The 15,935-nt window shown below is 46.0% G+C and overlaps 1 protein-coding gene across 6 annotated transcripts in view; it reads right to left on the bottom strand.

Moving 5' to 3' along the window:
- Positions 1-15,935, bottom strand: part of TOGARAM1 (TOG array regulator of axonemal microtubules 1) — a 182,843-nt gene that overhangs the window by 138,601 nt on the left and 28,307 nt on the right. For all 6 annotated transcript variants that reach the window (XM_033953373.1, XM_033953372.1, XM_033953371.1 and 3 more), the window contains exon 2: positions 12,955-13,111. In XM_033953373.1, the coding sequence (XP_033809264.1) occupies positions 12,955-13,111 (157 nt within the window). The remainder of the gene's footprint in view (positions 1-12,954; positions 13,112-15,935) is intronic.

Raw genomic sequence — 15,935 nt, 5'->3', positions numbered from 1 at the left:
GCTTCATACTATTTGCTATGAGTATCTTATTGGGCAGGCTGAGTGGACCATGCAAGTCTATTTGCCTTTATCTACTATACTTCACGTTTACCATGAATCTTTGATTCAAGATCAGAATACTGAAATCACTGACAAAACTTACGAGGGTTGATTCACAAGTCATGGCAACTATATTTTTTCTCTCGAAAATTCACCAGCACTGGAAATCTAATACTGTATATACATTTGAAAGTATGCGACATGTACTTCTTAATGTTGCCACCCTGGTAGGGGAGAAGCAAAAAACATGACATTTGAAATCATTGTTTTATTAACAAACAAGTAATACATTTTATTTAAGTATTTATATACCACTTATTGCCTAAGTGGTTTACATTTGGGTACTCAAGCATTTTTCCCTCTGTCCCGGTTTCACTAAAGCAAGCATACAATCAGCTTAAGAGTGCACATGTTTAACTGTTAACATCCTTCAAAGTAGTCTACATCCACAACACTATGTTGAGAGCTGTAGCATTACCATGTAGGATTATGACATCATGCAATATTTCTGGATGTTTCTCCCATACTGCAGAAATGACTTGTAATACTGTGCATTCACAGTGTGTCACTCACAAACTGGATGACACACAAGACAACCTGGGAAACTACTTTGAAGAATGTTAACAGTTAAATAGTTTGTACTTGCATTTTGTTGTTCATGTTATATACTGTATGCCAAAACAATGACGTTATGTCTTTTGTTTCATCCCTACCAGAGACTGCTGCACTCATCTCTCATCTGATGGCAATATTAAGCAGTACATATCACACACTTTCAAATGTATATATTAGACTTCCAGGGTTGGCTCATTTTTGAGAGAAAAAAAAATAGTTAAATAACCCAAAAATGGAAAGAAACCTCAAAGATTCCACTGAAGAGACACCAAACTAGGTTTCAAAACACAACTTACAATGTCATGTCAAGAATGAGAGAGAAAAGATCTCAGAATGCCTGCACTGATTAATGTCAATGACGACAGTCAGTTTCTCAGCAGGTCAAACTTTCTTTCATAGACCAAAATCTCTCATTTATAGAATTATTGTTCAAATTATTATGCCAATTTATAAATTCATGTGATATTCAAAAATAATAATGGATTAAGAGTGCTGTTAAACACCTACACTTATCTTTACATTAAGTAGCCAGTAGCCCAACGGGACCAGTTTTTCCAGTATTTCTAGGCTTCTTCAGGGGTCTTTAAATGTGCGAGCAGCTTTTGCTACTGCACCAATATAATTCAGTTCCACATGAATTTATAAATTAGCATAATAATTTCAGTATTAATTCTATAAATGAAAGATTTTGATCTATGAAAGAAAGCTTGACCTGCTGAAAAACTGACTATCGTCACTAACCTTAATCAGTGCAAGCACTCGGATCTTTCCTGTCTCATTTTTGACATGACAATGTAAGTTGTGTTTTGAAACCTAGTTTGGTGTCTTTTAGAGAAAAAAAATAGTTGCCATGACTTATGAATTGACCCTCTTATAAATTCCAATAAATTTGATATGTTAAAATGTTAATTCCAATGTTGATGCACTTGATGTAAGTTATAAAATGAATAAAGATTAAAAAAAAAAAAAAAAAAATTCCAATAAATAAAAACTTGCCTTGCTGAAATTTTACTAAGTGATTTTCAGCAGGACTGCCACATTCTTGCCTACTTTTATATGTCAAACAAACTGATTACAGTCAAACCTCGTTTTACGAGTGCACTGGTTTGCGAGTGTTTTGCAAAACGAGCAAAACATTCGCAAAATCGGCACCTCGGAAACCGAGTTTGACTCGATTTACGAGCGCCACCCCCTGCGATCTGGCATCCCCCCCCCAGCGATCCGGCATTACTCCCCGCTCGCGTCGTTGTTGTCCCCCAAGCACCGAAACGACATCCCTTACCCCGATTGGGCACCGGCACCAGCACCAATGCACAGGACATGCCGGTGCCCGAAGATCCTCCCTCTTCTGGGCTGGGCGTCGCATCAGAGATCCTCCCTCTTGCCTGCGCTGGGCTTTGAGCATTTGCTCATGCTCACAGCCTTCTGGTCTCGCTCTCTCCGAGATTCTCAGATTCAGAATCTCGGAGAGAGCAAGACCAGAAGGCCTTGAGCATGCGCAAATGCTCAAGGCCCAGTCCAGCCCAACACAGGCAAGAGGGAATTTTCTCCGACGCACCACCCAGACAAGCCCAGAAGAGGGAAGATCTTCGGGCATCGGCATGTCCTTTGCATTGGTGCTGGTGCCCAATCGGGGTAAGGGATGTCGTTTTGGTGCTCGAGGGAGGGGGGTGATGGAGGATCGCGGGGGAGGGGGGTGATGCAAGCGGGGGGAGGATACCGGTTCGCAGGGGGGGATGCCTGATCACGAGGGGGGGGGTATGGAGCAGCGTCGGTGGCCTCAAGGGGGGGGAATGGAGCAGCGCCGGTATCCACGGGGGGGGGGGGGGGGGGGGGGAGGAGGTGGAACGAATCAATGCGAGTTTCCCTTACTTCCTATGGGGAAACTTGCTTTGATATACGAGCAATTTGGTTTACGAGCATACTTCTGGAACGAACTATGCTCGTAAACCAAGGTTCCACTGTATTTTTGTTGCTCTGGCCTTATGTACTTAAAAAGCACAGTTACTTACCGAACAGGTGTTATCCAAGGACAGAAGGCAGATATTCTCTACATGTGGGTGACGTCACCGACGGAGCCCCCTAGTGGACGTTTTCGCAAGCAGACTTGCTTGAAGACCTTCAAGCTTGCGATTGGACCACGCATGCGCATGTGCCCCTCCCACCCGGTCTAGGGCATGCGTCTCCTCAGCGTGTCCTCAGTTCAGATAGCTAGCAAAGAAGCCAACCACGGGGAGGTGGGTGGGTTGCGAGAATATCTGCCTGCTGTCCCTGGATAACACCTGTTACGGTAAGTAACTGTGCTTTATCCCAGGACAAGCAGGCAGCATATTCTCTACATGTGGGAGACCTCCAAGCTAACCAGATTGGGATGGAGGGACAGCAGCGTAAACCTTAGAGGGGTTGGACTTCTTCAAGGAAGACTCAACCACCAAGGACTGATGAGAAAGCTGAGAACTTTCAAACCCCTTAACCAGAATCGTCCAGTAACGGGACTCCAACTTGGAGGGAATGGCCGTGACCGCATAGGGGGTCTCCAGGTTCTGGAGAAAGGTTTGCCAGAGAACCTGGTGCAATGGCAAGTGCAACGCCTCGCGGGGCGGATGATCAACACCCTTCTCCTCCAGATATTCCCGGGTATAGCGGGACTCAAACTGGAGGTCCAGTTGCAAGGCCCTATCCATGTCAGAGATGAAACGAGTAAAGGAGGAGTTTCGAGAAGAAGACTCATCCTCCTGAGGAGACCCCGAGCGAGATCTGGGGGGCAGCCGAGAAAGGGAGAAATTGCTGGGGCCTCGGAGTCTCGCGAATGGGAGACTGAAGAGGCTCTACTAAAGTGTCTGGGGGGCGTCGATGAATGACCCTGTTCTAGGTGGGCTGGAGAAGACTCCGGGGTCCGAGGAATTAGCTGGCGATGCCTCGGAGAAGACTGGGTACAGGAAAATTCCTCCACCGGTTTCGAAGAAGACCCCTTACAGGCTGGTAGCTGCCTCGATGGAGAACACAACCCAGAGTCCAACTCGAGGACAAGCGTGTATCTAGAAGGATTCGCGGTCAGAGACCTGCCCTGAAGGGGCGGAGAAGACCGGGGCTTTTTAGGAGGGGCAAAGCTCGACAAAGTAGCGGGAGAAAAACGGCCCTGTGGCCTGGATTCCCGAAAAATTACAGGTGACTCGGGGGATGAAAAATTGCTCGAAGGAACCCAGTGAGACTTACGGGCAGGGCCTCGAGAAACAAGGGGACGCTCAGGCTGGTCAGACCAAGACTGAGTCGAGACAGAGGTCAGAGGCGTTGAAGTCGGGACCAGATGGCTCACCATCGAGGAAAGCTGCATGGTAAGAATACCCTTAAGCATGTCCTCGAACATAGGCACCGAGACCAAGGATGGTTGAGTCTTCGGGAGGCGACCTCGAGGAAGAGTATTCCCTAAGTGAGGAGGCACGCTTAGAGTGATGTCTCGAAGATGCCGACGAGGCGGCACTGACATGAGACTTGGAGGTAGGCTTCTTTGCCGGCACACCTGAGGAGGAAAGAGGACACTTACCCAAGGCCGGAGTAACAGGAGGGGCCGAGGCTGGAGCCTTCAAAGCAGACGGGGACTTCGAGGCCGAAGCACCCAACAAGGGCGCAGAGGCCGAGATCAAGGCCTGTCCCGCAGGATCCATGGGGCCAAAGAGTTGGAGAATCTTGGCCACCCTCCTACGAAGAGCCCGAGGTTGCAAAGTCGCACAACGGGGACACGACTCAGCGCGGTGCTCTGCACCCAAGCACTCCACACACCAATGATGAGGGTCAGTGATGGAGATAACCCAGTTGCACTTAGTACAATTTTTTAAACCCGGAACGAGGCCGGGACATAAGAAAAAAGACAGCCGCAGCCCTGCGAGGCCAGGCGGCCAGAGTAAGACCGGGAACCTAGTCAAAAAGATATGAACTGAAAAACAAACAAAAAGAAAGAAAAACAGACGCGAGCACAGCAACTCAAAATATACTAACTAAACAAGCCGCAGTGCAAGAGAGACAACGATATCGCGCGAAGCAAGGGAGCAGTGCTTCTGGCTCTGCGGAAAACAGAGAACTGAGGACACGCTGAGGAGACGCATGCCCCAGATTGGGCGGGAGGGGCTCGCGTGCATGCGCGGGCCAATCGCAAGCTTGAAGGTCTTCAAGCAAGTCTGCTTGCGAAAACATCCGCTAGGGGGCTCTGTCGGTGACGTCACCCACATGTAGAGAATATGCTGCCTGCCTGTCCTGGGATAAAAAAAATTTTTAACTAGTACAGCCCCATATTTGTTAGATATTACCTTATTACAAGGATCTGAAACTAGACATAGAAGATTATTTTTATTAAAATTTCTTATGTTCAGGAATTTAAAATTGATTAAGCAACTCTCTTCCTCTATTCAATATCAAATGGCTGAGTTATGGAATTAACTCCCATTTATTATAAGATCTTGTGATTACTACTTTAGATTTAAACAAATGTTGAAAACCTATATGCAAATTTAACGTCTAGGTTAACTAATTTAGTTTTGTACTTTACTACTACTACTCATTTCTATAGTGTTACTAGACATATGCAGTGCTGTACATCAAAACATAGAAGAAACAGTCCCTGCTCAAAAGAGCTTACAATCTAGGCAAGACATACAAACTGGACAAGAAGAACTTTATAATACTGTTGTAATTCCAGGATGTTTGATCAAGTTTTGTTTGTGGAATCCATCCTAGAACTGTTAAAGGTAAACATGGAATGTAAAACTAGACATACAAACAAAATGCAGTGGTACCTTGGATTACGAGCATAATCCGTTCCAGGAGCATGCTCATAATCCAAAATGCTCATTTATCAAAGCGAGTTTCCCCATAGAAAATAATGGATACTCGCTTTAATGCGTTCCCCCCCCGATAATCGGCATCGCTCCCCCCGTTCGCAAAGGCCCCCCGCTCCAACCGCCACCCCCCCCCCCCCCCGCCCGAACAACTTAAACTTACCCCCCACCTCCCGTCCGGCATCGGCACGCAGGCACAGATCGTGCTGGTGACTAGAAGATCTTCCGGCTTCTGCCTGCCTTGAGCATGCTCAAGGACCCCTAATTCTCCCTCTTGCCGAGAATCTTCTAGGCACCGGCACGATCTGTGCCTGCGTGTCGGTGCCAGCCAGGGGGGGGGGGTAAGTTTAAGTTGTTCGGGCGGGGGAGCTGGTTAACGCGGGGGGGGGGGGGGGTGTGCTCGCAAATCGAGTCAACACTCGGTTTGCGAGTCAAAAATTTGCTGAGTGTTTTGCTCGTCTTGTAAAACACTCGTAAACCGGGTTACTCGCAAACCGACGTTTGACTGTATACTATAACTTTTTGAACTGAGCTGCACAGTGAAACTAAAAAGCTCCATGATACAATATAGCAATAGGATACAATATAGCAAAAGAATCAAATATTTACTGCTTTAATCAGTGGCGTACCTAGCCTATGTGACACCCGGAGCCCATCATTTTTTGACACCCCCCCAACTGTATGAAAACATGATTTTTAGTAACAATCCACACGTCACACATGAGTACCTAGGAAAAGGCAGCATCTTACATATTGCAGTGAGCAGTACAACATCAATACACCCATTGTAAAACTAAACAAGCCAAAATAGTACAGATCAATCCTAATAAAAATTGTGTCTTTCGAACACATAGAAAACACCTTCGCCTAGTATGAATATGTAATCACAAACTAACCCCTCCCCCTTTTACAAAACTGTAGTGTGTTTTTTAGCCATGGTGGTAACAGCTCAGACTCTCATAGAATTCTGAGCATCATAGCAGTTACCACGGCCGGTGCTAAAAATACTCTACATTTTTAAAAATGGAAGATAAAATAGAAATGCATAGACAAAGGTTAAATTGCATACAATATACCACCACAGAAACAGCGATCAATCTCCCCTAAAGAAAAAAAAAATAAAAAATAGAATTTTTCTCTACCTTGTCTTCTCTGGTTTCTGCTTTCTTCATCTTCTTATCACTCTCTTCCTTTCATCCACTGTTTACCCTCTCTGCCCCTTCTATATGGCATCTTCCCTCATTCTATTCCCCTTCCAGAAACTTTATGTCTCCCCCTTCCATCTCTCCCTTCACCTCCATTGGTCTGGCATCCATCTTCTTTCCTTCCCTCCTCCAATGGTCTAGCATTTCACTCTCTCCTCTCCTGTCTCCCCACTTCCATCAGCATCTGCCCCCTTTCTTTCCCTCCAACCCAATTCCATCCAGTATTCTTTCCCCGCACACCAATTCCATCAGCATCTGCCACCTTTCTCTGCTTCCACCACCCTTCCATACAACCCTGACCCCCTTTCTCACCCTCCACTACCCTTCTATGCTCCTCTCTCTCTACAAATCAGTAAGGTCCCACAATGACTGCTTCTGCTACATCTGCTCCGGAAGAGGTAGGCCAGCAGATGCAGGGAGTTGCGGCAAGGTCCCGCGATGACTGTGGCGGCCAGTCCATCCCCTCCGACGTCAGCACGGTTGCCGACTCGGCTTCAGAATAAGTACAGCAGCTGCGCTGAGGTGCAGGTGCCGTTTAGAGCAGCACGGGAGATTCCGGACCTGGCCAGCTGTGCACCCCCGTAGGACTGGCACCCAGGGCGGTCTGCACCCCCCCACACCTTGGTACGCCACTGGCTTTAATCTCCAGGTATTTCTTTGTTGTAGATAAAAGAATTGCTCAAAAGGTTCTGAATGCATATTCATGTCTATTCAACCATTAAAACTAATACAGCCAATACATATTTTATTAAAACAAAACAGAGCCCCATCAACACTGAAGTAATTAACTTTTTCACTATAATTTCAAACTGGTAAAATATAAAAGAAAGATGTGAATATAACACTACTAGTTTAGTTGACAGAAGGGTGGTCCATAAAACTATGGTAAAAATTCAACCTTATCAGAACATGACTCCACAAGTCTGAAAATGTTATAAGTCATGTAGATAAGGTTAAAATTTGAAGTAGCTTGGGACATAAGAACATAAGAATTGCCGCTGCTGGGTCAGACCAGGGGTCCATCATGCCCAGCAGCCCGCTTACGCGGCAGCCCCCAGGTCAAAGACCAGTTCCCTAATTGAGACCAGCCCTACCAGTGCACTTCTTGTTCAGCAGGAACCTGTCCAACCCTGTCTTGAATCCCTGGAGGGTGCTCTCCCCTATGACAGACTCCGGAAGAGCGTTCCAGTTTTCCACCACTCTCTGGGTGAAGAACTTCCTTACGTTCGTCCAGAATCTTTCCCCTTTCAACTTTAGAGAGTGCCCTCTCGTTCTCCCTACCTTGGAGAGGGTGAAAAACCAGTCCTTATCTACTAAGTCTATCCCCTTCAGTACCTTGAATGTTTCGATCATGTCCCCTCTCAATCTCCTCTGTTCGAGGGAGAAGAGGCCCAGTTAATCCAATTTTTCATTGTATGGCAGCTCCTCCAACCCTTAACCATCTTGGTTGCTCTTCTCTGGACCCTCTCGAGTAGTACCATGTCCTTCTTCATGTACGGCAACCAGTGCTGTACGCAGTACTCCAGGTGAGGGCGCACCATGGCCCGGTACAGCTGTATGATAACCTTCTTCAATCTGTTCATGATCATTCTTAGCATTCTGTTTACCCTTTTTGCTGCTGCCGCACATTGTGCAGACGGCTTCATCGACTTGTCGATCAGAACTCCAAGGTCCCTTTCCTGGGAGGTCTCTCCAAGTACTGCCCCGGACATCCTGTATTCATGCCTGAGATTTTTGTTACCGACATGCATCACTTTATACTTATCCACGCTGAACCTCATCTGCCATGAAAAATGCCCATTCCTCGAGCCTGATTATGTCACGTTGCAGATCTTCGCAGTCCCCCTGCGTCTTCACTACTCTGAACAACTTCGTATCGTCCGCAAATTTAATCACCTCGCTCGTTGTACCTATGTCCAGATCGTTTATAAAGATGTTGAAGAGCACGGGTCCAAGCACCTAGCCCTGTGGCACCCCACTAGTGACGCTCTTCCAGTCCGAGTACTGTCCATTTACCCCCACCCTCTGTTTGCTATCCGCCAGCCAGTTTTTAATCCACGTGAGTATTTCACCCTCTATTCCATGGCTCGCAATCTTCCGAAGTAGTTGTTCATGTGGAACCTTGTCAAACGCCTTCTGAAAATCCCAATGGTCGCCCTTGTCTGTCTGTTTACTCCCTCGAAGAAGTGCAGCAAGTTCGTCAAGCAAGATCGTTCTTTGCTGAAGCTGTGCTGACTGGTCCTCATCAGATTGTGTCCTTCGAGGTGATCAATGATGGTTGCTCCTAGTTCTACAATATCCTCATAATGGCTGGCTAGTCATAGCAATGTGGCTAGAAAACGTTACTTAATATTTGTTGGATACTAATATTTACTGGATACATAATCGAAACTGAAATACTTCCAAGTGCTGTAATGGAAATGGCTTTTTAGACGTATCCAGGGACTTTTTAGACATCTGAATTCCGCTGTGCACCCAGAGCTGAAAGGGGTGTTTTTGGAGGAGTGGTTAGGGCAGGATGCAGGCGGGATGTGGGCTGACCTAGACTTAGTCATGCTGCAGGGATAATCAAAGGTTTGATGAGACTGCCTAGACCATGTGTCAAACACAAGACCTGTGGGGTGAATCTGGCCTGCCTGGCCTTTTTATGTGGCCCGCGGCAACGTTTCTGATCTTCCCCTTCTGAGCCCAGCGTGTCCTCCCCTCCACGCCAATCCGACGCCACCATGCTGGAAAGTCCACCAGCCTCAGCAGCAACTTGGCAATGCTGTTTTTGATTCCCCTTCCTGCCCTCCATCTGCTGCGGTCCACCTGGGCTGAAACAGGAAGTTGTGCGTCATTGGAGACAGAACACGGCAAGCAAAAAGCAGGAGCAGCAGCCACGCACAGCACTCCCGAATTGCTGAGGCTGGCAGATTCCCTGGCCTGGCAGCAACATCGGACCGGCGCCGCAGGGAAAGGCACGATGGGCTGTGAAGAGAGCGAGATGAAGGAAGAAAGGTTGGACTTGGGGTAGTGTGGAGAAAGAGGGAAAAAGATACTTGAAGGGAGAACCATTGGGAAGAGAAAGGGAGAAATGGTGGACCTGGGGTGAGGCAGGCAGGCAGACAGGGGGAGAGATGGGATGGGGGCAGTTGGGAAGAGAAAGGGAGAGAAAGTGAATCTGGAGATGGAAGAGAATGGAGAAATGTTAGGCCTGGGGGTGGAAGGGAGAGAGAGATACAGCATCTCTTTTTTCTTCCTTACATCTCATTGTTCAGCATCAAGGGGGGAAGGGAAGAGAGCAACAGAAAAGAGATGGAGCAAAATGTTGGACCAAGAGGAGAGACAGAAGGAAATAGGAGGCTGGGAAAGGAGTGATATGGGAAATGGGAGAGCTACAGAATAAGAGAAGATGGAAATTTGATAGTGTGCTGAAAATTTAAAAAGGAGAAGGATGAGAAAGAGGGCAAGATTTGAGTGGACAGAGGCAGAAAAGAAAAAAGGAGAAAAGTTGAAAGGGAAAAATCAATATGTTGGAGACAGGGACTGGAGCAAGAGAGAAGAGGAGAAATAAAATGGACAGCAGACACTGGAAAGAGAATTAGAAGATAGACAAAATCAGAAAGAGAAACTGGGACCAAAAGCAAAATGACCAGACAACAAAAGGTAGAAAAAATAATTTTATTTTCTGTTTTGTGATTACAATGTCAGATTTGAAATATGTATCCTGCCAGAGCAGGTGTTAAGACAGCAAGCGTGAACTAGGACCTAAAAGAGAGGAAAAGTCTTTATTTATTTTGTAGCCGGCATGAGGTTGGAGAGGTTGCATCCCTATATTTCTACTAAAACTAACCCCCCTCCTTTGCTGGCACGCAGTGTGGGTTTTGATGCCGGCGCCAGCAATTGATCCGACACTCACAGAGCATTGGAGCCCCCACAGGCGCTGGGCCCAAACTGCGCATCAGCAAAGGAGGAGGCACGTATCTTAATAAAAAATACGGTCCATGACTTAGCCTGTGTTTTAGATTTCAGCCCCTTATGTGATTTCAGTTTGACATCCCTGGCCTAGACAGAACTTAGACGATGTAAAGCCAAGTATAAGTGGCCAAAAGGTATCCAAAGTGACCAGATAACCACTGCAGGGACAAAGTCCTGGCCCTTCTGAAAGCTCCCATCCAAGGACTCCCACTTTGCTAACATCATATGATTAAGAGTCCTGTGAAATGGGAAATTCTTTTTTGAGCCCTGCCAATTCCCCCAATGAGGACTGCTAAGAGCCTTTCTGCCACAGCTCAGAAAGACCTACAGACCAAGCCCTCCACCATGTTATTCACTAACTTTCCCAAATCCTCTCCAAATAACAATCTGAAGGCTAGCTGACTAAAAAGCTTCTTAGAAGCCACAACCACAGTCAATAGTGCAACCACTGCCATCAGTGACTAACCATAAAGACAGCCACTGACTGGAAGAAAACAGACACCAAATTATTAATGATATCTGCTATCTGGGGGTGGGGTCCATGAGCTGCTGCTGCACCCACTTCAGAATAGCTTGAGCTATTCTAACCCTCAGATAGCAGCTTGGTTATCAGACGCCTCAAAGGCGAAGGCTAACTAAAATTGTTGCTCTACATGCTTGTCATAGAACTCTCAGAAGGCTGCACCTTCTTGCACAGGGTCTGGGGTATTCTTTGTGACTGCTTTGAGCAGCTTGCCCACTTTGGGGTGTGACCAATACCTGTCAGGCAGGTACGGTACAAGGATTCAAACAGGGATTGGACGGATTCCTGAGGGATAAAGGGATCGTGGGATACTGAGAGAGGTGCTGGGATGTATCACAGGTATAGAAAGCTAACCAGGTAATAAGTATAGAAACCCAACCAGGTCGTGCATGTGCAAGACCGGAGGGTTAGGACTTCGATGGGAAGCTAGGACTTAAATGGGAAACCAAGGTGGCAAGGGGACCCCTTCTGGAGATTCAGACAGGTCGTGACCTGTTTGGGCCGCCGCGGGAGCGGACTGCTGGGCAGGATGGACCTATGGTCTGACCCGGTGGAGGCACTGCTTATGTTCTTATGTCACTTCCTCAGGGCAAAGGTATACAGGCAGTCCAAAGCCCTGGCCCTTCTGAAAGCTCCCATCCGAGGAATCCCACTCTGTGAACATCATGTGATTAAGAGTCCTGTGAAATGGGAAATGCTTTGGGAGCCCTGCCAATTCCCCTCAGAGGGATCAACAGGAGCCTTGAGCAACTCAAGGGCCTCATATTTTATGAGAGTTCCCCCACTACCAGAAATGCCAGATCATATGAGACTGCTCCTTGTCTTCCTCTTTCAGGAATCTCATGTTTAAAATCAGGGCTGTGGAGTCGGTAGATAAATGTTCCGACTCCGACTCCTCAGTTTTTTGTACTTCAGACTCCGACTCCAGGTACCCGAAATTTCCTCCGACTCCACAGCACTGGTTAATTTTCAGATCGTTAAAATGGAATGTCAAGTTGAGAGAAATGAGCATTTTCGACACCACCTTCTTTTTGCTTTTAATCAAGGTTCTAAGGCCGCAGAAGCTGCTCGCAACATTTGTGCTGTGTATATAGTGGGTGCTATAGCTGAAAGAATCGCTCGTGATTGGTATGCCAAGTTCAAAAATGGAGTCGGTAGATAAATGTTCCGACTCCGACTCCTCAGTTTTTTGTACTTCTGACTCCGACTCCAGGTACCCGAAATTTCCTCTGACTCCGACTCCACAGCCCTGTTTAAAATCCAAATCCTAAGGGGGGTCCAAGCCTCCTGATCCTCCAGGAACCACCCAGAGTCACAGTTTTCTTGGTCACCACAAGCCTTCCCCTCCAAGGCCTGCTTAACCATTTGGGATGAGGTCTGGAGTCAAAAAGTGCTAAGGGCGCCATCAGGCCATCCCTCCAAGCCTAATGGGGGCTGTGAAGTCTCCTGCTGCATGGAAACTGCAGCAGGAGAAAACAAAAAGGCAGAATTGAAACAAGATCACTATTCCTGTGGGTCCCAATGTCTCATTGAAGGGAACCTGAAAGGTGGCTATCTTCATCTATTTGTAGGAGGGGAAAACACCCACTTGATCAAAACGGTATGGCCCAAAACAAGGAAAAATTATTTATACTTAAAACTTCTGAAATTTTTTTTTAGAAAGAGCAGCAGATCAGAGATGCTTGCTCTTAGGCCCCAATTTCTTTGCACTTTTCACAATTTCCCATCCTAGCCAATTCATTACCAAAGGCATGTTAAAACAATATTTAAATGAACTTACCAGTACTAACAGAGGAACTATCTGTGCTACAATCCAGAGGATTTTGAAGTACACTTCTTGAGGCTCTTTTTCTGGTTAAACTCCACTCATCGCTACCTAATGACCCCTGGTTGTTCTGCAGTTTGGATGACTGAAGAAAATCTGTATATGGCGAGAACTGTAGATAAAGGAAAGAGAACAACATTAATAAAAATACCCACATACATTTTCATTGTTATTTTCTTTCAACTTGGATTTGGAATTCTGTAAACCGCTCTGTTATTTTTTAAGGAACGGAGGTATATTAAATAAAACTAAACCATAAACAGATTCAATGTCCATTGTAACCACTAACATTAATATCCGCATTTGGATCACATAGGAGTCACATGTACAGTATAATAGGCATGAAAGATCTTAAAAATTTATCTGCAAAAACAGACAAAGTTTCTAGGAGTAAGCCTATAACAGAGACAACTGGTTTACCTGGAAGCGAAATAAGTGATTTGTGGAGCTTAGGAAGAGTATAAATGACAGGAGAACCTGTGAAAGGGGACTTTAAAAAAAAAAAAAAATACAACTCCTTATCCATTAAAAAGATAGTAACATAGTAGATGACAGCAGATAAAAACCCGAATGGTCCATCCAGTCTGCCCAACCTGATTCAATTTAAATTTTTTAATTTTTTTTCTTAGCTATTTCTGGGCAAGAATCCAAAGCTCTACCCGGTACTGTGCTTGGGTTCCAACTGCCGAAATCTGTTAAAACCTACTCCAGCCCATCTACACCCTCCCAGCCACTGAAGCCCTTCCTAGCCCATCCCCCACCAAACGGCCATACACAGACATAGACCGTGCAAGTCTGCCCAGTACTGGCCTTAGTTCAATATTTAACATTATTTTCTGATTCTAGATCCTCTGTGCTCATTCCACGCTTCTTTAAACTCAGTCACAGTTTTACTCTCCACCACCTCTCTCGGGAGCACATTCTAGGCATCCACCACCCTCTCCGTAAAGTAGAATTTCCTAACATTGCCTTTGAATCTACCACCTCTCAACCTCAAATTATGTCCTCTGGTTTTACCATTTTCCTTTCTCTGGAAAAGATTTTGTTCTACGTTAATACCCTTCAAGTATTTGAACGTCTGAATCATATCCCCTGTCCCTCCTTTCCTCTAAGGCAGTGGTCTCAAACTCAAACCCTTTGCAGGGCCGCATTTTGGATTTGTAGGTACTTGGAGGGCCGCAGAAAAAATAGTTAGTCTTATTAAAGAAATGACAACTTTACACGAGGTAAAATTCGTTAGTTTTTCACTTTCTGCATGCTGCATTGCTTTCAGCTGTGTATAGCTGAAATTATCAGAAGCAATTAAGGAAAGATTTATAAACTATAGAGTTTTACGGTGACGAGACAAACGAGCGCTAACAATTCAGCGCAAGACTTCAGCGTGCCACAGGAAAACCTTCTTTTAAAGGGCTCCGACGGAGGGTGTGTGGGGGAATCCCCCCTCTCTACTTAATAGGGATCACGTTGCCTCGTGCTGCCGTGTTGGGGGAGTGTAGGGGGTGTAACCCCCCACATTATACTGAAAACTTAACTTTTTCCCTAAAAAATAGGGAAAAAGTTAAGTTTTCAGTATAATGTGGGGTTACAACCCCCTAAACCCCCCAACGCCAGTGCGATCCCTATTAAGTAAAGTGGGGGGTTCCCTACCTACAAACCCCGTCAGAGCCCTTTAAAAGAAGGTTTTCCTGCGGCGCACTGAAGTCTTGCGCTGAATTGTCGGCGCACGTTTGTCTTGTGCGCTTAAGACTATGAACCGTACAGATGCAGGAAAGCACTTGTGTGAGGTTACAGCAGTGAGGCAGGCAACGTTCCAGAACAATGGTAACATACTGAGGGCCTCAAAATAGTACCTGGTGGGCCACGAGTTTGAGACCACTGCTCTAGGGTATACATATTCAGGGCTTCCAGTCTCTCCTCATTCGTCTTCTGGCGCAAGTCTCCTCTGGACCGCTTCAAGTCTTCTTATGTCCTTCGCCAGATACGGTCTCCAAAACTGAACACAATATACTCCAGTGGGGCCTCACCAATAACCTGTACAGGGGCATCAACACCTTCTTCCTTCTACTGGCTACGCCTCTCTTTATACAGCCCAGCATCCTTCTGGCAGCAGCCACTACCTTGTCACACTATTTTTCGCCTTTAGATCTTCGGACACTATCACCCCAAGGTCCCTCTCCCCATCCCTGCATATCAGCTTCTCACCTCCCAGCATATACAGTTCCTTCCGATTATTAATCCTCAAATGCATTACTCTGCATTTCTTTGCATTGAATTTTAGTTGCCAGGCATTAGACCATTCCTCTAACTTTTGCAGATCCTTTTTCATATTTTCCACTCCCTCTTCGGTGTCTACTCTGTTACAAATCTTGGTATCATCTGCAAAAAGGCAAACTTTTCCTTCTAACTCTTCAGCAATGTCACTCACAAACATATTGAACAGTATGTAGTATGTAGGGAAACTGAAAATCTTGAATGATATATATGTTACCTGTACATACGTCTTCTGGCGCAAGCCTCCTATCATTTTCGTCGCCCTCCTCTGGACCGCCTCAAGTCTTCTTACGTCTTTCACCAGATACGGTCTCCAAAACTGAACACAATACTCCAAGTGGGGCCTCACCAATGACCTGTACAGGGGCATCAACACCTTCTTCCTTCTACTGACTACGCCTCTCTTTATACAGCCCAGAATCCTTCTGGCAGCAGCCACTGCCTTGTCACACTGTTTTTTCGCCTTTAGATCTTCGGACACTATCACCCCAAGGTCCCTCTCCCCGTCCGTGCATATCAGCTTCTCTCCTCCCAGCATATACGGTTCCTTCCTATTATTAATCCCAAAATGCATTACTTTGCATTTCTTTGCATTGAATTTTAGTTGCCAGGCATTAGACCATTCCTCTAACTTTTGCAGATCCTTTTTCATATTTTCCACTCCC

The sequence above is a fragment of the Geotrypetes seraphini genome, chromosome 7 (genome assembly GCF_902459505.1).
Source record: "Geotrypetes seraphini chromosome 7, aGeoSer1.1, whole genome shotgun sequence".
Classification (NCBI taxonomy): domain Eukaryota; kingdom Metazoa; phylum Chordata; class Amphibia; order Gymnophiona; family Dermophiidae; genus Geotrypetes; species Geotrypetes seraphini.
This window is presented reverse-complemented; position numbering and strand designations above follow the sequence as displayed.